Source organism: Furipterus horrens, unplaced genomic scaffold, assembly GCF_987537825.1.
Source record: "Furipterus horrens unplaced genomic scaffold, mFurHor1.1.pri manual_scaffold_1, whole genome shotgun sequence".
NCBI lineage: Eukaryota > Metazoa > Chordata > Mammalia > Chiroptera > Furipteridae > Furipterus > Furipterus horrens.
The window spans coordinates 182532313-182557761 of NW_028327171.1; the positions used below are offsets into that span (position 1 = coordinate 182532313).

Genomic DNA, 25449 nt, shown 5'->3' on the forward strand with positions numbered 1-25449 from the left:
GAGGTTGAAATATGAACAACAGTGGTAAAGGTGATTTTAGAAAAATGCTATTATTGGTATTTGGGCGTCAATTTTTGTTGTTTATTTAATATAGAATATTAAAGTCATTTTATCTGAAGGGATAAAGGAATGAGCTATTACAGATGGTTAGAGTTATTGAAGTAGCTTTTTAATTTGTGTGTGTGATTTAATAGATAAACTTAAACTCGAGCGGGATTTCAGCAGATATAACTACTTGAGTCTGGACTCTGCCAAAGTTAATGGAGTGGATGATGCAGCAAATTTCAGAACCGTTAGGGTAAGATGTAATCTTTTTATTATTCTTTAAAATGGATAGCACTTTATTGCTCAATTGGTAGCAAATGTGAGTTTTATTTAATATGTAACTCATGCTCCCTTAAGTTTTAGAATTATACAAGAATTTATTTTATTTTTATTAGTTTTATCTTTTTACTAGCTCAGAAATCATACGATCTTGTGAAGGCCATGCTTTATAGTGAAGCATGCAATTTCACTATTTATAAAAAAGAGCTTTGTTATATTATTTTGGTGTTTGACCCTTAAAGTTGGACTGAAATTCTGAATAGTTGATTTTCAAGTGTGAAAACTTGACTTAACATGTGCTAGGATTATTAAGTCAAAACTATTTTTGAGACAGAAAGGTAGGTTTTTATACAGTTTTTTGAAAAATTATGAATACACCAGAATGATTAACATTTAGAAAAATTATTTTCTTTTATAGCCCATGTTTTGTTCATGTGGCACTTTGAAAATCACTCCTGTTAGGACATGATATGGTAACTGATATTTACTTTCAAATGAGACAGCTGTGGTGGTGAGGGGGGTGGGGAAGGAGGTCAGATTATAGATACAGTAAGACTGGCAACAGTTGATCTTCAAGAGAGAGTGAGAATAATTTGGGATTCTTTTTCTGCTCTCTACTTTTGCATATGTTTGAAATTCTGGCTTGCTTTGTCATAAACAGACAAACAAATAAGCTGAACTATTCTCAAAAAGAGACCATTTCTTAGAGTATGTCATTTTTTAAAACTGTGGGAACATCCTGATGTGGGAGGCCCGTGGATTCCTGGACACACTTTTGAGACTTGAGTTCTAGACCAGCTCTGTAATGAGTTTGCCTGGCGCACCACTGGCACTCAATAAAAACCTGTGACTGCAGGAATGTTCCTTGTTACGCATAGTTCCTTGCGTCAGGTTTGCAAACTTCACTTTTGCAAACCACGGTTTTTCTCATATGTAAAATAAGTGAGGAGGCTTTTTGGTAGGGAGTTAGGAAAACTTTGTGTTTGGTTTTGTTTTTAGCAATACTCAAACTGGGGGTGGGAACCCAGGGCTCAGCTCCAGCTCCCTCCTCCTGACGCCCCTCCTCACCTCAGCACCACCGCTTGAAACTGCTGAACAAGTTAAAGCCCCACGTGGGTGCTACATCAGCTTATTCTGGGACACATTGCCTTTTTATTATTGTTTTTGTTGTTTCAGAGACAAACCTGTTGTATGAGTTATTTAAAAAATCATAAAGAACCCCAGAACGAAATCAGGTGTTTTTTCCCCTCAGAACGCCATGCAGATCGTGGGTTTCATGGCTCCCGAGGCCGAGGCTGTCCTGGAGGTGGTAGCAGCGGTGCTGAAGCTGGGGAACATCGAGTTCAAGCCTGAGTCCCGAGTGAATGGTTTAGATGAAAGCAAAATCAAAGACAAAAATGGTAAGTCAGTGGAGAATTCATGGTTTAGTGAACTTTTCTGAATGTCTGCCCAGTTTTTGATCTGGAAAGTAAAACTTGCTTTCGGTTGGTTTGAAAATGCTTTCTAGAGACAGGGAGCATAATTACAGCTAAGTTTGAAGTGTTGATTTTATACATTTTATACTGTTTGGTTTAAATGTGATTTAGAAAAAATACCCGAAGCCTTGGAAATGATGGTGAGCAGCACATATGCAGTCACTTTTTGTGCCCATTCTCCTCAACAGAATTAAAAGAAATTTGTGAGTTGACTGGCATTGATCAGTCAGTTCTAGAGCGCGCATTCAGTTTCCGGACAGTTGAGGCCAAGCAGGAGAAAGTTTCAACTACCCTGAACGTGGCGCAGGTGGGTGAAACATAATGAAATGTGTTTTAAAACAGTTTTTGGTAGTTTTATATAAATGGAAGCAAATTTTATTTTGCAAGCTATTATCTTAACTGATATACTATATCCCATGCCTCATTCTAGGTACTGGGTGCGTAGCAGTAAACTAAACAAATAGAGACGCCTATCCTCATAGAGCTTACAATTTTGGCAGGAAGAGCCAGATAACAGGCAATAAACCTAGAACATAAGTTTGTATAGCAAGCCAGCAGGTTGTGAGTGCAAGACACAAAGAGAAAAAGTGGAGCAGAGTAAGGGAGAGTCATAGTGCTGGGCACGGGGAAGTTGGGACGAAACAAGGTAGAGGTAGGAAATGATTACAGACTTTGGAGTGTAAGTGGCATGATCTGCCTAATATTTCAAAGTCTCTTTCTGGCTTCAATGTGGATAGTAGAGGGGAGAGGAAAGAGGAGTAAAAGCAGGGTGTCTGAATCAACTCGGACTACTACAATGGTATACCATCGATCAGAGGGTTAAACAGAAAACGCTATTTCTCATAGTTCTGGAGGCTAGAAGTTTGAGATCTGGGGCTAGCATGGATGAGCTCCTGGCCAGGGCCCTCTTCCTGGTTCACAGATGGCCACCTTCTTGCTGTATCTTTCTAACATGGCAGAGAGAATGATGAGCATGAGCTGGCGTGCACTGTGGTGTCTCGTTCCCTTAAGGGCACCAGTCCTGTCATGGAGCTTCACCCTCATGACCTCATCTAAACCTAATTGCTTCCTGAAGGCCCCACCTCCAAGCGCCATCACATTGGGGATTAGGGCTTTAACATAGATTTGGGGGCGGGGACACACAAACATTAAATTCATAGCGCCGCGGAGCCATGAGGAACACTGTGGTATGCCAACCCAGAGACAAAGGTGGCTTGAGCCAGCTGTTAGCAGTGGAGTGAGAAGGGGTCACATCTGGATATATGTTGAAGGTAGAGCCAGTAAAATTTGCTGGTGACTTGCTATGTGGTATGAGACAAAGAAGTGTCAAAGATGACTCCCAACACTTTTGGCCCAAGCCACTAGAAAAAAGGAATTGCCATTATTGATTTAGAGAAGAGAGTGGGAGAAGCCAGCTTGTGGTCAAAAGCCAAATTGGCCTCCCTGCTTTTCCTTATTGTGCCACAGGGAGGCCAATGAAGTCCTTCTAAGATGCAAGTCTAAGCTTCTTACTGCTTCTCCCCTTTGGCTCAGGTTAAATGGGTGGGTGAATGGGTGCAGGCTCACATACATAACATATCCAGGCAGCCTCTAGAGCCCCTTTCAATGTAAACTGTTCTGTGGCTTAGACATTTCCCACCAGTCAGTGCTGATCTAGGCTAGAATTAAATGGACTCATTGAGGCTTTTCCCACCGAGACCTACTTTGTTCCACTGTATTCTTCTCCTTGTAAGCTGCCTTAAGCATCTGTAAGACAGTGGATTTAGTCTTTGCTTCTGCTGCTCCGAACTAGTCTTTTCTACTAACCAAGAATGTCTACATGGCTTTAGCTTTCTTTTGATGTTTATTTCTTATTTTAGGTGAGCTGTTTGGCTGTGGAAAATGCTCTGTAAATTATATATATGTGTTTGGTTGATAACAATCCTTTTCTACATAACCGTTGTGTCCTTTCTAAATTACTGCTTCCGCCATCATGTCTGCCCAACTCAGCCTTACTAATTCAGAGTGAGAGCATGAATGACCTACTTGAGAAAGTTGTGTTGAGCACCTACTCAGCACAGGTCTGCATGTAAGACCGTAAGTGAGGATGCAAGGGATTAAGGAAGACTTCATGGGGATAGTGTCTGAACCAGTCGTGAAGGATTGAGATGTATAAACGAGGGACGAAAGGACATTTCAAAAGGAAAACAATGAGAAAAGCCAGGTTTGGGGTACATATCAGGAAATGGATTGATCAAGCTTGGTTATAGCTTTAGGTACTTGAAGAGAATTCAAAGCAATATGGCTGGAAAGGTTAAGTTTGGAGTCAAAGAGCAGAGAATCTGTAGCAATGGTTCTCAAACCTGGGTGTGCATCTGAGTCACCGGGAGGGTTGGTTAAACACCGTTTGCAAGCCATGTTGATTCAGTAGGTCTGGGGTAGGACAGGAAATTGCTTTTCTAACAATTTAGAGGTGATGCTACGCTGCTGGTCCAGGGACCACACTTTAAGAACCATTCTATTGAAGGTCATGCTGAGTTCAGACGTTTTCAATAGCCAGAGTATGTGTTGTTAGGTATGCAGTGATGTGATTTAAAAAAATAAACCTGTTCCTTAAAAAAGCCCTTTAGAAATACTCATATATGAAATATATATGGATATATTTTGATCTGTTTTTATTGTGTGCTTTACTCTTGCTTTTGCATCATTCTTTACAGAAACAAGGCCCAAGCTTGAGTCACCTTGCATCACTGTGTAAAACTTTCCTATGTTCCTTTAACCTTTGGCATAAAAGAATTTGGCTTGAGATCCTTGATTTTTAGCTCCTTATTCAAGTTTTTTTTTTTTTTTTTCCTAACCTTGGTAGGGTTCAGAGGATTTGTTTCTACCAATCTGGTTGCCTAGAAGCTTTTGATTCCAGTGAGAAGTGATTTGTTTTATTAACTTTTCCTCATAGTTTCAATTCTTGGGCCCCATTATCATCTTTATTACCTCATGCCTCATTTTCCCCAAGGCATTTAGATCTCTCCCCAGATATGAGGATTAATATTGAAATAATGGAAACCGAAGACAGTGTTATCATTCAGCTTCTGTCACATGCTCTTTCCTTGACTTCTAAGGCCTTCTGTAAGTGGACCCTACACAGCTTATCTCAGTTTATTCCCTGCTAGTTCTCTAAATGTCATATTTATTTTTACCTGGTGCCCTTGCTCTTGCTTATTCCACACCCTGCATGTCCCTGCTCTTTCCTCTGCATTTCCAAATGGCCCACCTCATCCTGGGAGCCCTCCTTGATCACAGTGGCCCCATGGTTCTCCCTTCTCTCCACTTTTTTTCTCCTGCAGTGTGGCACTGCCCTTTGGTCATTTTGTTCATGTTGTTTTGATCTCCCCCACTTCACTGGAAGCTCTGGAGCGTGGCCCTGTGTCCATGCATTTCTGTATCTCCACCTTGCCTCCCATGTACTCTCCTGGGCCACTCCTGATGTGGGTCACTTCTGCAGCAGGTTCCACCTGGGAATTCCTCAGTGAACTTCACACAGGTGCAGAAACGCATAGTCTATTCATACAGGGTGAAAATCTGAGATACAGAATCGGCACACTTGGTGTGTTCCCTTGTTTCACCTAACTAGCGATCCTTAAATGGGAGTAACAGTCCCGTACTTACTTTGGAGGATATTAACATGGAGATTACATGGCATGAATCAGACTCAAGAAGTCCCAGTCAGCACATGGGCAGCCACCAGGGCCAGATGTAGCTCAACAGGCACATTTTATTTGACTAGAGGGTCCTTTTTTCGTTTATTTTGTTTTATTTATTTATTGTTTGCTTTTTGAATTTTGAAGTTGAGTGCCTTTAACCTGGAATGCATTCTCCAGCCCCTGCTGATCCTACTACTTCCTGTTCATTTCTGTCACGCACTGTCTTCAGGCATTTGAGTTTGAGACTTCTGGAATAGATATTTACTTGAAGGAAGCAAAAAAGATTAATTAAAAACAGTTTACCAGAATAAGTTATCACTCTTCAGTTGCATATCAAACTGGTGGTTTGTTGGAAGCAGGTAGCATACAACCTAAAAAAACTGGATGGCATTACAGTGAAAAAGGATATGCTTACAAATATATAATACTGAGATTATGTGGTTTTTTAAGACAACTAGAATTTATAAGGAGAAAAGAGAATTAAATACTTATATAGACTCATTAGGTAGTAATAGAGGAAGAGGATACTTCAAAAATTGAACAAACTGAACTAATAAGGAAAATGGGGACAGACTCATAGATGAAGAGCAGATGACAGCTAGTCATGGGAGGGAGGTTAGAGAAGGAAGGGACTGAGCAAAAAGGAACAAGGACTCGTGGACGTGGACAGCAGTTGGTGACTGCCGTGGGGGCAGGGGGACACAAAGGGACTAAATGGTAATGGAAACAAAATATAATGAAGATTAAATTAAAAATTGCAATATAAATACATCTTACAGACTTATATGTGTCAGTCACTGTTCTATGTACTTAAAATTACCTTCTTTAAGAAAAATTTACCCTTTTCAGCAGCATGGATGCACCTGGAGAACATTGTGCTAAATGAGATAAGCCAGTCAGAGAAGGACAAACTCCGTATGATTTCACTCATCCATGGAGTCTAACGAACAAACTGAACTAACAAGGAAAATAAAGACAGACTCACAGACAGAGAGCAGGCTGACAGCTAAGGGGTGGGGGGTAGGTTAGGGGTGGAGGGACTGAGCAAAAAGAAAAAAGGACCCATGGACACGGACAACAGCGTGGGGATTGCAGGGGTTGGGAGAGGGATGGGTGGAGGTGGAAGAAAGGTATAGGGGAAGTGAATGGTGATAGAAAAATAAAAAAGTTTGAGACCAGAAAAAATAAATGAATGCCAATATTATAAAAGAAAAAAGGAAGTAAAAACTATAAGGGGATTGGAAAAAAGGCGTATGTCTAAATTTAGGCTTTTTTCTCTGTTTTAGCATTTTGCATGCATTTTCTGCTATGGAATTTCCCCCTCCCCCTCTCCACACCCACAGCTTTGTGCAGTTGGGTTTGTTTGTTTATTTATGCCAACTTCTAGGTAGATTTTATTATTTTTAACTCAGATTGGAGTAGCTGCCTGAGATTTAGGGGGAAGGTTTGGGATTAGCACAGACATGTGAGATGAAGGGAGAAGGCACTCTTTTTTCAGCTGTGATATGTTGCCGGGGATGTGACTGTATTATTAAAGTCATTACATTTCAATTAGGAAGCGATGTGGAAAAAGAATTTCCATATAATCTAATAAATTGTGTTCTTCACAAAATAAAAGTATAATGGCTTCCTTTAATGGTAGTACCCAACTTCCTACGAAATACAGCGAACTGCATACGTTGGGCGAGACTGTTGAGGCAAACCAGCAGACCCTCTGCTTTCCTCTCCTGAGGCTGCTCACGCCCTTCCCTGGGCCTCCCCAGGAGCACTGGTATCACACAGTCAGCACGCGTGACTCTAAGGGCTGCTACGTTCTCTAACCAAACCCCACTTTCTCCAATCTTTGACTTCTCAGTCAAGGTCATAGAGACATACATGTCTTCTACCTCTTCTTTGTCAATAAGCTCTGAACAGCTTTCATATAAGTAAATAGATGAATAAATAAATAAGCAAATAAAATTATTATACAACATATTGTCCCACCACATGTTATTATCCTGCTCATAACAGAAGACTTAAAAAGATGTTCAAAAGATTGAATGAAGCCATTTTAATGTATTTCCTTTCCTGTTTGTGGTGGCTTAAAAAAATAGTTGTCATTGTATTAGGTATACAGTTTCTTTAGTGTCACAGAACATAACATAAGCATGTTCATTACCTGATATTCATCATGATCATTCTATGACTGTGGGACTTTCCTTTCAGGGGTGTTTATTTAATTATTTTACTATTCCCCTTTCATTGGACTTCTAAATTGTCTCTGATTTTTTTCTCTGACCAAAACATTGAGGTGCATGTCCCTGGGGAGAAAGCTTTGTTGCAATATTTAGAATTAGTGTCCTGAGATGTGAAAAAGTATAACTGGGTATAAACAATTTGCCTAATTTTCTTACTGGCTTGAATGAGTAAAATGAATACTGGCTCTGAAAAAACTTGAAATGAAAGAGCTTAAAATATTTTATTGAAGTTAAGCATGTGGTGGCTGTGGGTATTGAGTTATTCTTTTTTTTTTTTTAATAGGCTTATTATGCCCGTGATGCTCTGGCTAAAAACCTCTACAGCAGGTTGTTTTCATGGTTGGTAAATCGAATCAATGAAAGCATTAAGGTAAACTGAACCTCTATAACCAAATAAATCAGTTGTAATAAATGGTACTCAGAGTATAAAAATTAAGCTAAAAGATATTTTAATTTTATAATCAGATTATTGGTCACCACTTATAATGACTGTTCCTTGAAAAGAATTTGACTTACATAGGATTGAAATTTGTCAGGGGTTCTATTTTGTTTTGCCCTGTAATAGGAAATCTTCGCAGTCACTCTGAGAGGCAGCATCCCACGTCCTGGCTGTGGTTCATCTGCTAACTAGTTGTACACACTGCCTGAAAGGTCACTGGACCCCTCTAGCTGCTAACGTTCTTCAGTAAAATGGGGGTATTGGGCTAGGTGATTTTGAAAGACCCTCCCTGTTGTAAGATTCAGTGATCCTTTTTTATAATTAAGCATTGCTGTCTTCTTTAAATAACTCATCTATTTTTCAAATTTCTGAAAGATTCCATGCCAATATCTATCTCAGACATTTTTAAAAAACCTAAGTTACAGCTATTCTAGTTATGAAACACAATTAACTTATCATATATGTTTATATTTGGTATGCTTTAGTGTTATTTTCATGCCTAAATTAACCCATCTGTTTGAAACTTTTGAAGGCCCAGACAAAAGTGAGAAAGAAGGTCATGGGTGTTTTGGACATCTATGGCTTTGAAATTTTTGAGGTAAGCTTTTTCTGTTTTTTGTATTATCTTAATTAATGTAGAATAATTAGAAATTAAATATTGTATGGACAATGTTTAATATGATTAATGTAACTTTGAATGTACAAATTACCTCTATGCAGATGTAACAGAATTTATGTGTGCTTATATGTGTTCTGCGTGCTAAGAGCCAGCGTTTTGGAGACACTGCTATTTAATACAGACCTTGTTGTATTAGTACTTGACTTTTGAAATTGCAGATTCAAAATTTTTACTGGGAGCTTTTCAGCAAGGTATATGGGCCTTATGCCTGTAGTCATTCATTTATTTGTAGTTGTTTGGAAAGTGAGGCAAGATGGTGCCGAGAAAAAGGCAGGAGTGGGACAGCTGGATACTGGCCGTGGCCTGGCAGGCTGGTCACTTCATCTCTTTGGGTCTCACACAGAGAGGTCTGCTCTAGATGATTTATTGGGTCTCATCTAGCTGTGATCTTACAATATGAATTCTGCCACAAAGGTTGAAATAATTTCTGCTAAAGTTTGTTATGAATTTTTTTAAAGACTCCATGCTTACTACAAATTAAATATTTAAATACTTCATACTATATTAGAATTTCCTGTTTACCTCTTTGTTAACTTTGACTCTGAGAAGGTTTTTAGGACTTTTTGAACACTTATTCTCACTTTTAGGGATGTTATTTTAGATTGGCTTGGGAAAATACGAGGTAGATCTGCTTCTCCTTTTTAAGTCTCCCCTACAACTAATGATTTGTGAATTCCTTTAAATAACCAGACCCTGCCCAGAATGACCACCGAAAGATTTTACATGTTCCAAATTATCAAGTTCACCAAATCACAGAAAAAAATAAATGAATAAACCATTCCCTGTGGCTAAACTAGCTCTTTCTAGCAAATGCCTTTTTCTTATAACATTCATTTTTGTGGTAGTGCATTTACTCTGTTTAATAGCTAGCGGTAAATAATTACTGAAGGCTGACTGTATACAAGCACTGTGGTGAGTGTTAGGTGTATTGGCTAATATAATTTTCATAGCAGAATTAGCTTCTGTTGTTATTCCCATTTTATAGATGAGGAAGTGAGCTTCTGAAGGTCAAGTAGCTCTTCCAAGGTCACATGACTACCAAGTGGCAGACTCAGGACCTAAACCCCAGGCTTCCTAATAATATAATCGAAGATCTCCTACAGGTCCTTTTTGTCACTTTTCTCCTCAAACTCACAGAGTCCTCAATATCTGGAAATAAGGGGAAAAAAATCCAGATGTTGTGATAAGTCTCAGACTTCCCCTGATTCTGCGCCATTGTCATCACTGCAAGCTCCTCACCAGCACGGGCGCCTTCCCCAAGTCCATCTGTGTGCTGGTGGCAGAGGGTAGCACACTCATGCTGTGCACTGGCTGCCATCCCTCGTGCTGCATCCAGAATGTTGCTCTTCAGCACAATGTCTGCTTGTATTGGCACACTTTTAGCAGAGTCTGCAAAGGAAAGCTTCTGGTCCTTTGGTGAGAGAGAATAATGGGAGGTTTGTGAGTTTGCAGAATTACTTGAATATACTCAGAAATCACCATGCTGAAATTCATTAATTTCTAGAAAGAACTCGGGTTACCGTCACCGAGTGGGCAGCATGTCAAAGTCATTCTTTGCAGTTGGCAGGGAAAAGATTTCTCACCTGGCGCACTGCTGATTTACATTGAGATGGTTTCATAATTAGAGCAAAAGCAGAGATCTCACTAGAAACTTAGGAGGAAAAGATATACGTATTCAGTGACGTTTCTAACAAAGAAACTGTTTTTATTTTGTTTGCATTTTGCCAGAAAGAAAAAGGATCAGATTTATTGATCCTTAAGCCAATGGGCAGGTACTTAATGTCATGTCATAAAAAATCAAATATATTTTTTTAAGATAATAGGATTATGATGGGACATTGGCTTGGTGTCAACTTCCAGTGTGGCCTGAGCTCTAGTTAGCTATGGGAAAAGAGACCCTCACAGCACTCAGGGAACTGAGTTATGCCTCGTGAGCAGCTTTGACCGTGGATAAGTGAGGGACTCATTTCTCAAGCATTTATTTAGTGCCTAATAGGAGACAGATTCCAGTGGTGAATGAGACAGAAGTGCTCCTTGCTGGTATGGAACTTACTGTCTTGGCCCAAGGTTATGAATCTGTTGTTGACTGAGAACACATCCTATTTGGTAGGAGAGTCTAATCAGGAAACTGGATTACTTTTTAAAAGTGCGTTTGTGACAGACCTAATCAGAACAGAACTCGGATGTTCTGGGTGGAAACATCCTGTAACTTGGCACTGGGTAAAATGCACTCGAGCAATCTAAGAATATTTTTCACTTATGGTTAATTCAAGTTTCTCTCCGAGCCCATTTTCCTGAACAAAATTTACTTCTGCAAGTTAGATAAGTATTTTTCTCAATGCAGTAATCACAGCAGGCTTCAGTGGATAAAAATGCCTGCACATGTGTTTAGATGGTTTTCCTTCTTTCTGCGGAGAAATACTCCAGTTTAGTAGTTTGCAAACTCAGCTGCATGGTGAAATCACCTTGCGGAGCAGGGTGTGGTTGGGGGAGGAGGTGCTTTTGAAAATTCAGATGTTCAGGCTGCACCCTGGACCAGTCAATGAGAATCTGTGTGTGAGGCCCAGCAGCAATATTTTATAGCTCCCAGGTGATTCCAGTGTGCAAAGTTGAAGCCAATTGCTCTTGTAAACAGGAATCTCCAGAGTGAACCATAAATTTCAGTCCTGTGTGGTATTCTTGCTGTTTGACCTCTGCATGAAATGCCCTTGTAAAACATCCAGCCTCACCTACAGCTCAGCTCACCTCTACCTAATCTGTGTATATATAAGATTCCTAAAACCAAATAGGTTACGTTTTTATTCCTTTGAAATAGAAAGTTCAGTCATGGCTAAATTCAACCAGTCATATATCTATAGCAAATCGTATCACAGCCATAAAATCATTAGAAGTTAATTTTCCTTCTCCTTGCAGTCAATGTTCTGATTTTTTTCCAGTTCCTTGAGAGGACTAACATTTGTTTTTCATTATAATTAATTGTTCGCTTCATTTGCCTCTCTGAATCTTCTCAGGTTAATCTTCCAAACATCTTGATTTTTAAAAATTTTATTACTTATTTTATAAATAAGTTTAGTTTGGGGGAAGTCAGAATAAAGATTTGGTTGGGCATTTTTTAAGTGCCCTTTGATACAGAATTAGAAAGTCTTTTTTCTTGTAATGTAGTCACATACATACCCCAGATACCATCCTACATTTTCCTGGATTCTCAGCTAAGTTAGAATACATCAGGAAACCTATAGGGTTGAACACTTGGAAGCCAGATAATTTAGGGAGTTAAAATACCACAAGCTAAAGTATAAGGACTCAGAGTATGACTTAGGAAGGAGTACTCAAAATCCATTTCATTGCAAAAATGAAAATGTCTATGATATTTATCTACCAGAGTGAAATAAAATGATAGAGTATAGAGAAAATTCTGCAAGAATGAAAGGTTCTGCAATTTAGACCATCCTGGGCATCACTTAAGAAAATGGACAGTGAAGATCCGGAAAAATTGTTTTTCTAAATTTGCCTCATGACCCTACTGACAGTTCCCATGAAAACGTTTTTCAGCTGAGCTGGTGGAAACCTTTCATTCATTTTGGTCCTTCTCTAAACAGAAGAGGGAAACTGATACATAAAACCATGGGATAATGACACATGATTTGACTGCAAACATTCCAGGACCAGTGAATGAATAGCTCTGCCTTGCTGGCTGCATGTGATCTGATGTCATTTTGGAAAACAAATTAGTGCAATATTGATACCAAACATAAGGTGAAGTGAATTGAAATCCACAGAGAAGTCCAGCTGTAAATCCGGGTAGAACATAAGTCCAGTTTGGCAAAGTAAGAAAATTATAATCCAGACACTCCAATTCTTTCTACACAATTAAGTTTGAATGTTATTATAACTGAAACCATGGCCTTTAACCTATGAGAAACATTTATAGCATTTCTATAAAATAAATGCTATCCTTTAAAATAATGAAATTCAATTCAAAGCAATGTCAAGCAGTCTAAATTGATTCAACTTTTTTCTAAGTATTTGCCTGATAGGTATTAAAATAGACAGGTAGCTTAATGGGGAAACTAATTAATTTTTAGTGTCCTGTTGACCAGAGTAGGTCAGCAGGGGCTGAGTAGTTCACTTTCACACAGTTGGGCTAGTTTCATACAAAGCGCTGGTTCTTTTGAATCAGGCATTCCTTTTCATCTTGCTCTTAGGAGCCTCACCGAAAGTGGCCCATGTACAGTAAGGATATGATAGGCTACATGCAATGCCTGTTCCAAATAAAACTATCTAAGAGCTGGGCAGCAGTTAGTTAACCTGGTAAATTCATCTCATGATTATCGGATTTCTTTTCTTTTTTAAAAAGAAAATTGATTCTGGTTATAGGCAGCACCTTCTGTTCCAGTTTTTCTTATTACTCTTGTTACTGGTCCTTAAATCAAAGCCTATTTTAAAATATTTAAGAAGAGCACTAGAATGCTGTTTTTTCTTAAAATTGAACATATTTGAGTATCTACCTGGAAGAAAAATGTTATACTATATTTAAAGGGAAATTTTCTACAGCTTTAGCCAGTCATTCAATTTTGTAAATGTCTAAGAAATACAATATATAGTAAATCTTTGCCAGGACCAACAGCATATTTAAAGCAGACCAACTCCTCCAAAGCAGTGATATTACACTCAAAGTTTTATAACTTTTATATAAATGTATTTTTATGTATTACATAAGAGATTTCATTGTTTGTAAAATATATATAGAACCCCTGCCCAGCTTGATATATCCAAAATTTGACCTCAAATGAGAGAGTTGAACTGTAAGAAATATCAGTTAAATATGTAATAAATAGTACTCTTTGCTTGAATAAATCATGGTCTTTGTGTTTGACCTGCTTTCCCACTTCCTACACATATTCACCTGCAAGGCCCTCCCACTCCCACTATCCTAATGACAGATGCGATAGAGCTGTCTCCTTTATTTTACATCTTTCTTTCAATATTTATTGTTTGTAAAGAGGACAAGATTAAATATCTGCCTTAAATAGCATCAGATAGCATAGCCTTCTCTATTGATAGCATAGCCTCCTCTATTACTGAGAATATACGAATGTAGTAATAGACAGATATTTTTGATCCATCCTTAAAATTTTTTCCCAGTAGAAAGTTTATAACGGTACTTGTGAGTATGAACTTAGTTATGAAGTCCCCTGGGAGTATGATTTTTCTGTTTCTTTGATGTTGAAAGGGTGGACTCAAACTAGAATTCTTGAAAGAAGCCCTAGATTTTAACTTTTTGTTATATATTCTGAAGGTTACTACCTTAATCTGTGTTTGGTAAATCCAATGGGAAACAGTGTGGAGCCCCATAGACTTGCTGTTACCTGGGTTCTCTGTAGCAGGCTGGTGAGAGTGGGGTTCTCTCTGTGCTTTTTTCCGGGGGATTGTGTAATGGAAAATTCTGGAGGTAGTTGTTTGAAGGTGTTGCAAAAGTTTCTGTTTTATCGCTCAATCTTCAGGGACAAATGTGGGTTAACAGGGGAGAAAAATTCCATGCATGGAGCATGGGTAGAAAACTAGAGAGGAGATGAGTCATGCATGGGAGTAAGCTCCTCCCCACTTCCTCCTTAGGAAGCTTGTTCATGAGACTGACAAGTGGGCCGAGTGCCCACCCAACTCAGGGATTGCTGGCCACCCTCACAGTTCTTAAAAACATAAACATGTCTCCAATACCAAGTTGCTTTGGAGCCATCATACTCATGTGACCCAGTTTAGCTATGTTTTTGAAGGAATACCTGGGGATATGTAATGCCTGTATAAATGAAGAACTGCATTAGACCTGTGCACGTTTCAACAATAGGAACTGTTACCAGGCTGTTCCTTAATTTCCTGCAAATTATAAATTTTTGCAAGTTATTTTTAAGGATTCGCGAAGTCTCATTGACTCCCCCAAATTTGGACAATGTCAACAACTTAAACTTAGATCACAAGAAATTTGATTGCCTTCATTTTCAGCAATAATGATTGCCCTGGCGGTTCATGGCATGTTTTGGAGGCTGTGAGGTATGTTTGCAGCAGATGCGGAGACACTTCTGTGGGGAAGTAAGCTGGTTTCTGCCTTGATGGTTATGCTATTCAATTTTTGTTTGTATTCTTTAAGCATCAGGATGAGATCAGAGAGTCAAGTTTTTGTTCTTTGGCTGTCTCCAGAACACTCTCCTTACCACTCTATTTGTGTTTGCTGGGGAGACACTCACGTACAGCACAGGGGTGGGTCTCATTCGTGGGCAAGGGGAGGTGCTCTGGATCTTGCTGAATCTTTTTGTTCTCTTTGTGACCTGCCAACTGCCTCTGTCCCTGAATCTTTGGGTGGATGTGTCACATATATTTTATTTTCTGTAGTAATAGAATTAGAAGCCTTAGATTCTGAAGCCTTGGGGCTTCAGGCAAGTCACATGGTGTCATTATTTTAGTCAAACCATTTTTATCCTGAAGAAGTCTCACCTAGCAGAACCACAATTCAGACACCACATGTAGGTATTGTGGTCTTGTCTTTTGAATTGATCGGACATGTGTCTTGATCTAAAGTGTTATACCAATCAGAAATATTGCCTGAATGGTAAAATCACTCATGTGCACCAGTGGATAATGATCAATAAGTGTTTATTTTTAGCAGTTTATTGCAAATTAAGAACTGACTGCATTTTGTGTAATCTGTCCCTTTCGCACCAGAATGCAGTAAGTATGAACTGTTTGCAGTGATGGTTTGTTGCATGCTCCTGTGTTAATAGCTTTTCCAGCTGTGTGAATTTTGCAGTAAATGGCCATTGATTAACTCTGTGGACATGAAACATAAAATTCATACAGGAATTTTTTAAGATTTAGTTTAGCTCTAACCTGCTCTTTAAGTTGTGTTGTAATTGTGAAGCTTTGCCTCTGGTTTCTAATCTGCTTGTGTGTATTTCATAGTCCTGTTCTTGAAGTGTACTTTAGGCTATTCAAAGCCACTTAATGTGTCTAAAAACGGTTGCTTTCACCTTCCTTGCCATTTGAAGATTTAGCATATTAAAAAGAAAAAATAGCTTCATGGACACAGTCTTACTAAATTACTAGAAAAGATTTATTCCCTGAATTTTTTTTCTTTAAAAAAAGAAATGAAAGAAAATATCTGCTCATATAAACCATTAATATTTTAATTTTATTTCTGTTTTTCACTTGTGAAGATAGCATTATATAAGGATATATTTTACCAAATTAAGAAAACCAGACTTTCTCATATATGAAAAGTCTTTATACTGATTATAATAGTGATAATAATAATAATAATAATAATAATAATAATAAGGCACCTCTACCAGATTGACTTCAGCTTCTAATCAAAATTGTTAATCTCTGAGGATTAGAGCACATGGTTTTTTAAATTTTTATGTGAAATCAAGAACTGAGGAATGCCTTTGTGTCTAAGACTGTATTTGTTATATTTTTTGAAAGTATTAAACATAAATGTGTGATCTTTAGTAAGAACCTTCAGGGTTAAAAAAAAAGAAAAACTTTATACTTGGCCACATTTAACATTAAAAGACCAGTCAGTGAGCCCTGGCTGGGTGGTTCAGTTGGTTGGAGTGTTGTCCCGTACACCAAAAGCTTGCAGGTTTGATCCTAGTCAGGGGTGCATATGGGAGGCAACTGACCAATATTTCTCTCCCACACTGATGTTTCTTTGCCAGCACCCCCCCCCCTTTTTTTTTTCTCTCTCTCTAAAATCAATGAACATATCCTCGGGTGAGGATTTAAAAAAGTAGATCAGTCATTGATAGTGTTTATGTGTCATTTATGGTTTAGGGTAAAAATTTCCCTCTGATTAGTTAGCTCATCACTGGTGATTAAAAGTCCTTAGCTGACTTCCAGGAAAGAATGTGGTCAGATGCCACTTTGTAAGTATCGTTTTCAAACTTGTCCTAGGTAGGACCAAAGTTGATCTGGAAAGATCAGCTTTCAAAAAACTCAATGACTTCTTTGCTTTTATTGTTTATGAAGAGATCTGAAGGCCAGTAGTTCTGTGTATTCACAGGGTAGGGTGAACTTCGGTTCTGCTGTTAACGTGCAGACCCTCATTGTTCATTTCGTAGTCCAGGACTGGGCTAAGAGAAGAGTCAGGCTTATCAGTGGTGGGGTCATACCATCCTTTGCTCTCTCTCTCTGCAAAGAGGAGGGATAGAGTTGAAAATAACTCATTTTATTACCAGATCTACCTCTTCCTGGACCATGTGGTTCTTGGTGAAGTGTATTCATTCAACAGACGTGCATTTTGTATCCTAAGTATGTACAGCAATACAGTAAGCCCTGTGGATTGTTCAGAAATGATTTTGACGTGGATCATCCATCAGATTCATAGGAGATGACTCTGATATAAAAGAGAATCATGAGTAACAAATATGTGAGTCTTCTGAGAAGACATTGTTTCTAACTAGAGAGGGGATTTGCTGTGCTGATTCCTGCAAGTCTCTGTTATGTTGGCACGTCATTCATTCGTGGACTTATCAAATACATACTGAGTGTTTAGTGGGTGCGAGGTGCTGAGCATACATCAATTAACAAGAGACATGTAGTCGACCCTTGTCCTTAGAAATGTACAGTGTAATGAGGCAGATAGATATGAAACTAATCAATAAAAGGTGGGGGAATCAGAGGTCATGTCAGGAAGACTTTCTTGAGCTCCAGAGATGCACCTGAGAATGAAAGATTGAGAACCTGGGTGACAGAGATTGTAAATTTTTTTTCTTTCTTCTGAACGTTCAGGGGAAAATATATTTTTATTTTTTTACCATGTCTGGGGTGCTTCTTTGTCAGCTAAAAATCTTCAAAGACTGCATAACTTGTGTATACTTCATTCACTTCCCTCGTGAATCATTTCTTGAGTGCCTTGATGTGCAAGCCTCTGTCCTGGGAGCTGTGTGCTGGGCCCCAGTTAAATTTGAGGGAGCGTGTGGAATGTTTCTCACAGAATGAGTTGTTAGATGTCACTGTTATGGGAGAGCTAATGGCGTGGTCCTTTTTTTCCATACAGGACAACAGCTTTGAGCAATTCATTATTAATTATTGTAATGAAAAGCTGCAACAAATCTTCATTGAACTTACTCTTAAAGAAGAGCAGGAGGAGTATATACGGGAGGTAATGTTGAAATATAGTTTTAAAAATGTTCCTGTTATACATTCTGGATTCAGAAGACTGTATAAACATGACTCTAAAGTCAGATATATCTAAGTTTAGCTACATTTTGTTTGGTATGACATCTAAGCTAACACTGGATTTTCCTTATTGCTGTGCTGCTAGTGCCCAGAAAAATGTGTGACACATAGTAAACACTCAACAAATGCCAGTTTACCAAGTCGAGTCTTACTGGATTTTAATACAGTGATTTGAAGTGATACTATGTTGAGCAAAGTCTAAAGCCAGTGGACAAACAATTGTGGCACATCCATATAAGGGCATACTACACAGTCATGAAAAGGAACAAACTGTTGATACACATGAATGAATCTCATGCATGATGTTAAGTGAAAGAAGCCAGACGCAAAAGGCTACATATTGTATGATTCTGTTTATATGTTGTTCTAGAAAAGGGAAAGCTATAGAGGCAGAGTGACAAAGACAGAGGCCAGTGGTTGCCAGGGGTAGGGGACATGGGAGAGTGTGACTGCAAAGGGGTAAGCATGAGGAAATTTGGGAGCTGATTGTAGGGGTAATTACATGACACTGTGCATTTGCCAAAACTTAGAGAACTGTATACCAAAACAGTCAACATTGCTGTTCAATCTTGAAAAGCATTGATTTTCTAAAAATTTATAATAAAAATAGGTAACGTTTGTTGAGTGATTACAATATGCCAGGTATTGCACTAGTGCTACATATGGACTATCTCACTTAATGTAATTTAAAAATAAGAAGTAATGTTTACAAAGTTCTTGTACCATTAATTGTAATGCACATCCTTGGTTTTCACCCTTTCATTTTTTTAAGATATTCAATTTTTAAGTGTAAAATTATTCACTTCAAAAATAAAAGGCAATTATCATATTTTTATGTTTCCTTTTTACTTATTTGCCTTAATATTTTAGTAATGATATTATGTGTTTTTCATTTTTATAGTATTTTCAGTTATTAAGAACACTGAATCCTCCTTTTTTTTTTGGTTTCTCAGTATAGATTTTTCTAATGTGATTGTTATCCCCCATAGCTTAGTAAAATAACCCATTTACTTGAAAGTTAAACCATAGATATTTTATTTTTCTTTTAGAATGATCATAATGCTTTAGAAACTTTTATACTTGTCTGACACCTTTTGGTAATATAAACATCCTAAAAGCCAGATTAATACTCTTCCTGTATTCTCATCATAAAGAGAATGTCCAAACTTTGATCTGTAATTTACAACAGTTTGTACAGATTGTCTAAAACACTTCTAAGATTATATAGGAAGATCCCTAGCTTGCTGTATAAATTAACATTTTTCCCCTTAGAAGAAAAATAAATGTTTACACGTATGAGCAGAATGTAAGCAAATACAGAATGATTACATTGGGCCTCAGATATGGCTTTGTAGCTAGCATTAAAACCAGAGTATGGGTCTTGTGTCTTTCCATATGTTGAAAATAGCACTGAGGTGTTTTTACACGTGAAATAGTTAATTGCTCTATATTATGAGATTGACTCTAAAATTAATTTTTTTCCTGTGATTACAAATTAAGAACAGAAAAATATAGCCTTAGATTCTTGGGATCAAATTCTGACTTATTGCCTCTTAAACATTGTAAACATACACAAAATAATATTGACCCAAGGGCCTGTTGAGTCAATGTTTGGCCCAGGGCCAGGGAAGTGCATGGGAAATCGCCACAGATGGGAGAGTGGAATGGGAGGCAGTCTCAGAATAGGTCAGGGGCGTTCACTTCAATCAGATCATGTCCTTGGTAACTGCTGCACTTAGAAAGTTTGGGGGACTGGAAGATGACATTGGCAGCACTGTTTTTATAAAGGAAATATTGAGAAAGGAAGTAAAATACAGTAAGATAGGCAAAGACAATTTAATGGCTGGTAGTGTTGTAGCATCATATGGAATTTGATTTTGTTCTGGTTTGTTTTTCAGGACATAGAATGGACTCACATTGACTACTTCAATAATGCTATCATTTGTGACCTAATAGAAAATGTGAGTATTAGGTACAGTTTTCTAAAGAATTTCTTAGTAATACACTATTTACGAATGATCTCACTGCTGTCAACATTAAGCTTTAGTATTTTCACTATTTTAGCACTTTTCTTCAGGGAACTATAGTTCTGGAGACATTATTATAACCCTAAGGGATCATACACAGTTCTTGAACATATACATAGGCAGCTGGACATTTTGATACTTAGCCTGCATCACCTATGCTCGTCCCATTGCCGTATCACAGAGACCACTCATGGTGCGCACGTAACTGTGATGCGCACGTGTTGCACCATCAGACACACCAATCTTTCAGTGTGTCCGGAGCCCAGGCCCAGCCCGTGGCTCCTGGGAATGTGAAAGCTAGTCAGAGGAGGCTTGGAGCAGCCATAAAGGTTTTTGCCAAATTGAAATACCTATTTAATTTCTAAAACTCTAGTGATTTCTTAACATACCATTCAATGGTTATTACCAAAAAGATAATTTTCAGTGAGGACATGGAGAAAAGGGGAACCCATCTGCACTGTTGCTGGGAATGTAAATTGGTGCAGCTGCTATGGAAAACACTGGAGTTTCCTCAAAATATTAAAAATAGAAGAATCATAACATCCAGCAATTCCACTTGTGGTTTTATAGCCAAAGGAAATGGAATCAGGATCTTGAAGAGATACCTGCACTCCATGTTCATTGCAGCATTATTTACAATAGCCAAGATATGAAAACAATCTTCAGTCTTCATCTGCAGATGAGTGGTTAAAGAAGATGTGATATAAATAATGGCCATTATTCAGCCCTGAGAAAAGAAGGAAATCCTGTCATTTACAGCAAGATGGCTAGACCTTGAGGACGTTATGTAAAGTGAGGTAAACCAGAGAGAGAAAGACAGAAATGCTCCATGATATCATTAATATTTGGAATCTAAAAGGACAAATTCATAGAAACAGAGTATAGTGGTAGTCGCTAGGGTCTAGGGAGGAAATAGGAATGTGGGTCAAAGGGCATAAACTTTCAGTTATAAGAGGATTAAGTTCTGGAGATGTAATGTACAGCATGTTGACTTTCTTTAACAATACTGTATTATGCACTTGAAAGCTGCTAAGAGAGTAGATCTTAAATTCTCCAGAAATGCTCATTGTTTTAGTGATAGGGAAGTTTGCTAACTGCTGTGGCTATGTTAGTAATCATTTTGCAATATATGTGTACCAAATCAACAAATTATACACCTTAAACTTAATGTTACATGTCAATTATATCTCAAGCTGGAAAATTTTTCATTAAAATTTTTTTTAAAAACATACTCTTCAAGGATAAAGGGACAACCTCAGGAGCTGAGTTAAGTAGGACCCCAAGAGTGGTTCAGGCATAGACTCAGCATTGTTCAGAGAACGCATGCAGAGGGTATTGGATGTGTGACTTTGCAGGTGTCCATGCGGGTGACCCAGATAAGTGTGTATGTATGGGAAAGGGCTTAAGGTGTGAAAAATCACTGGATAACTTTTAGTAGGCTTTTTGATTTTTTATTTTAGTATAGTCTGTGCTTTATTGTAAATGAACTGATTGCAGAAAACTGATATGTTTGTGAAAACCTGGGAACTCTTGTTTTATGCTTAGGGTTACTAACAATCCCAGCCCTGACAACAAGGTAATTTGAAACGATCCATAAATTTTATTGTCCTACAGCCTTTTCTGTGACTGCTGTGTTTCAGGAATATAGTCACAGGCTCTAAATGTCCGGCAATTGCTTTCTACTCATCTTTAACAAGTCCTTGTAGAAATTATGTAATTAACCAGTATTCCTTTTCTCAGTATTTCATGAAAGATATATCTTTGATTAAACTGAACATTAAAAACAGCATTCCAAGGCCTCATTTGTTTTCAGTTGAAAAGTAAACTTTGTTTTGATAATCTGAACAATGTTGGTATGTGAATACTAATATCCTTCTAAGCAATTCAAAACCCTAGTCTAAAATCCAGAAAATTGGTAGATTTTTCTGAAAAATTTTTCTGGTAAATTTTATGACCAAGGTAATATGCTGTGGGAAGTTGAACTTTTAGAAATCATGACCAGCACATACTTCTCTCATAAATATAACATCGTGCTTAATTATTTCTCTTTAAGAAGGAAAAAGAAGAACAGTGGTAATACACTTAATTTAACTAGGTTTTCTCAGTCAAAATTCCCCTTGGGTATGTGACAGAAGAAACTTCTATGAGTTCACATAGGAACCTGGATACTTAACGGAACTGTTTCCTTCCCACGTCACCTAACAATAATGTTTATGCAGGTGCTGTCAGGAACACACTTTATTCCTGAAAGCTCACACTTTCTTGGGGTTTTATGTGGATTGAATAAATGCTGGTTAGAGGATGTTATGGCCTCATAAGGAGAAGGGGAGAGGAGCGGGGGACTTCCCCTGTCTGAAGTGGGTGGGGCCGACCGTCAGTGGAGTGGATTGTCCTCTTAGAATGGAGACAGGCGGACATAAGGAAGGAAGAGCAGACTATTTAGCAAAGTAAAAGATTTCTGATTTTGGATTCATTTTAACGGGGCTGACTGCTCTTGGGATTATATGATCACAGGGTCTGCTACACAACAAATGCTCATTCATGTTTAACATCCCTTTCGAAATTTTATATGGAAGCAGAATTTTATTCTAAACAGCTATTCTTGAAACTTGCATTGATCATTAAAAGCAGCATCCAAACTTACATTTTTTTTCCTAGAAAGTAAACTTGATTTTGAATATGTGGACAATTTGGAAACATCTAACACCAATTTTCTTGAACTATGAATCAAATAATGGCCTTAAAAGACCATTATTCTGATTTATGACCACATGTTATAGAGACTGTGTTATCACATTAGTTTCCGACTTATATATTTGTTTTTGAATCTTTGAGGTCTAACTTGCCTTTTTCTAACAACATGAATTTCGGTCATTAGCCAGTTGCCATGGCTAAGGAGATTCCTAAGTCCTGTTCCGTGGGGGCAGCAGTGTGGGGGCGGAGCAGGGCTGAAACACTGTCCCCCCACCCCTCACACACATATGTGCACCTGGGACCCTTGGGAAGAGGGCAGACTTCTTTGACTTTGTTACTTGTTTTGTTTCTCTGCTTTTTGTTATAAGTGAACGGAATTTTCTTGTGGCTAAGTTGATTGTGTTTGATGATATAATCAGGAATAATTGTTAACACAATACAGTGAGGAAGGAAGGAAACCTTTTTATTTCCTTGCTCCCAGAACACAAATGGAATCCTGGCCATGCTGGACGAGGAGTGCTTGAGGCCTGGCACGGTCACCGATGAGACCTTCTTAGAAAAGCTGAACCAAATCTGTGCCACCCACCAGCACTTTGAAAGCAGGATGAGCAAGTGCTCTCGGTTTCTCAATGACACGTCCCTGCCTCACAGCTGCTTCAGAATTCAGCATTATGCTGGCAAGGTAGGGGGCTGCTGTGAATGCCCACCCAGCTGGGCCTGCAGTTATTCCCTGAGGAGACTGTGCCTCAGAGTTGGCACAACTTATGAGGATAAAATGAGCTGCTAAAATGGTAGAATCAAGGGAGTATAGTCAATAATATTGTAATAACTTCGTGTGGTGTCAGATGGATACTAGACTTATCGGGGGATCACTTCCTAAGTTATATAGATGTCTGATCACTATGCTATACACCTGAAATTAATATAATATTGAATATCAACTGTGATTGAAAAACTTTTTAAAATTTAAATGGTAGAATCAACTACTATTGAAGCTGCAACATGTTGAGCAATATCTTATTAGTGCTCAAAGCTGAAAGGAAAGCCAATGAACTTAATGAAAGAGTTAGATGTATTTTAAAAATCAGTTTTATTATTTTCAAGCTCTAAGCTATCCTATAAAAAAAAAATCTATCAAAACTAATAAGGGAGGTTTGCCAGTAAAAAGTAAGAGTCTCTTCAGACTTATAATGAGGTTTTAAAAGCATAAACCATTTAGTGCAAAAAAAAAAAAAAAATGTAGATTTAGACTTTGAGACAACACTGGGGAAAATATATTTATTTGCTTAATATTTTGGGGAATTAATTTTATGTTTTATATATATATAAAGGTAATGTTAAAAGCAGTTTTTACAATAATTTTTAGGATCCTAAAAGATTTTATTGATTGGAGTTAATGCCTCCTTTATTATAAATAAGGTTGCAAACTTCAAAGGTTAAAAAATTATTTATGTATTTATATTTAGTAAAAATGAGGTGTATGATCTCTGGATTATCTTTTAATTTCAAAATGTTGAAACTTGGTACTTTTTTCTTTATAAGCCTATGTTGCTAAAAGATATTTTCTGGTCAATTTTGCTGCTGGCTTGGGATATCTGTGAAAATTTAGTGTTCTCTCTACTTTATTTCCTCCCATCTACTTCTAAACATGCTAGAATTGGCACATGTGAACTGAAAAGTAAAAGTAAAACCTCAAAAATTTGCTCAAACACCAAAGGAAAAAAAAAAGAAAGAAAATCTTTGAAAATGTTATGATAACATTTTTGTAGTTTATTCTTACAGATCCTGAATGGTAATAGAAATTATTTTGAACTCTTCTTTAATTTAGACCAATGGAATTTAAACATGGAGGCTCATTTGGTATTGGAGTGTGACTACTGTGTTGGGGATTTGATGTAAAAAGAAGAGACTGCAATATAGATAGCCCTGGAATATTTTTAACACTTGTTTGATGCTCCGTCATAGTGTGTCAGTTGTTGAGTCTCGTGTTGCTCATAGGTGCTGTACCAGGTGGAAGGATTTGTTGACAAAAACAATGACCTTCTCTACCGAGACCTGTCCCAAGCCATGTGGAAGGCTGGCCACACCCTCATCAAGTCTCTGTTCCCAGAAGGGAATCCTGCCAAGATCAACCTGAAGAGGCCTCCCACAGCGGGCTCACAGTTCAAGGCATCTGTGGCCACACTGATGAAAAACCTGCAGACCAAGAATCCAAACTACATCAGGTATTTGTGGCACAAACATTTTCTGACGGTTCAGCTATGAAGGCACTCTCAAGGAGGATCATTTTCCTGTTTGCTTAAATCTGAATGTAGCCCAAACAGAGGGTAACTAAAGTACTTACAGATCAAATAATACAGTATCTTGGGTTTGCTTTAAAAATACTCCAGTGCCCCTTCGTCTTCCCAAACAAGGAATGTTAAAGGGGTGGGGGGTGGGGGATAGGAATAGATCTTAATGAAATTGGGTTGTTGGCACATAGGGTTCTCAACTTTCTGTGTTTTAAATGTTATTTAAATATATTAAATAACATTTTTTATTTTTAATAAGTGAAATGTACAATTTTTGGTAAGGGTTTTGCATAAAACTTTTGTTAGATTAATTTCAGATTTTTTAAAATATTAATTAGAGCATTAAAGCAAGTGGGGCTTTAGTACAAC

At 37.9% G+C, this 25449-nt stretch overlaps 1 protein-coding gene across 1 annotated transcript in view; it reads left to right on the top strand.

Moving 5' to 3' along the window:
* MYO1B (myosin IB) overlaps positions 1 to 25449 on the top strand; it is a 165078-nt gene that overhangs the window by 109208 nt on the left and 30421 nt on the right. The window contains exons 9-17 of the mRNA XM_090281999.1: positions 195 to 298; positions 1577 to 1724; positions 1988 to 2106; positions 8000 to 8086; positions 8688 to 8753; positions 17887 to 17991; positions 19967 to 20029; positions 23271 to 23471; positions 24788 to 25014. Coding sequence (XP_090138125.1) covers positions 195 to 298; positions 1577 to 1724; positions 1988 to 2106; positions 8000 to 8086; positions 8688 to 8753; positions 17887 to 17991; positions 19967 to 20029; positions 23271 to 23471; positions 24788 to 25014 — 1120 coding nt within the window. The remainder of the gene's footprint in view (positions 1 to 194; positions 299 to 1576; positions 1725 to 1987; positions 2107 to 7999; positions 8087 to 8687; positions 8754 to 17886; positions 17992 to 19966; positions 20030 to 23270; positions 23472 to 24787; positions 25015 to 25449) is intronic.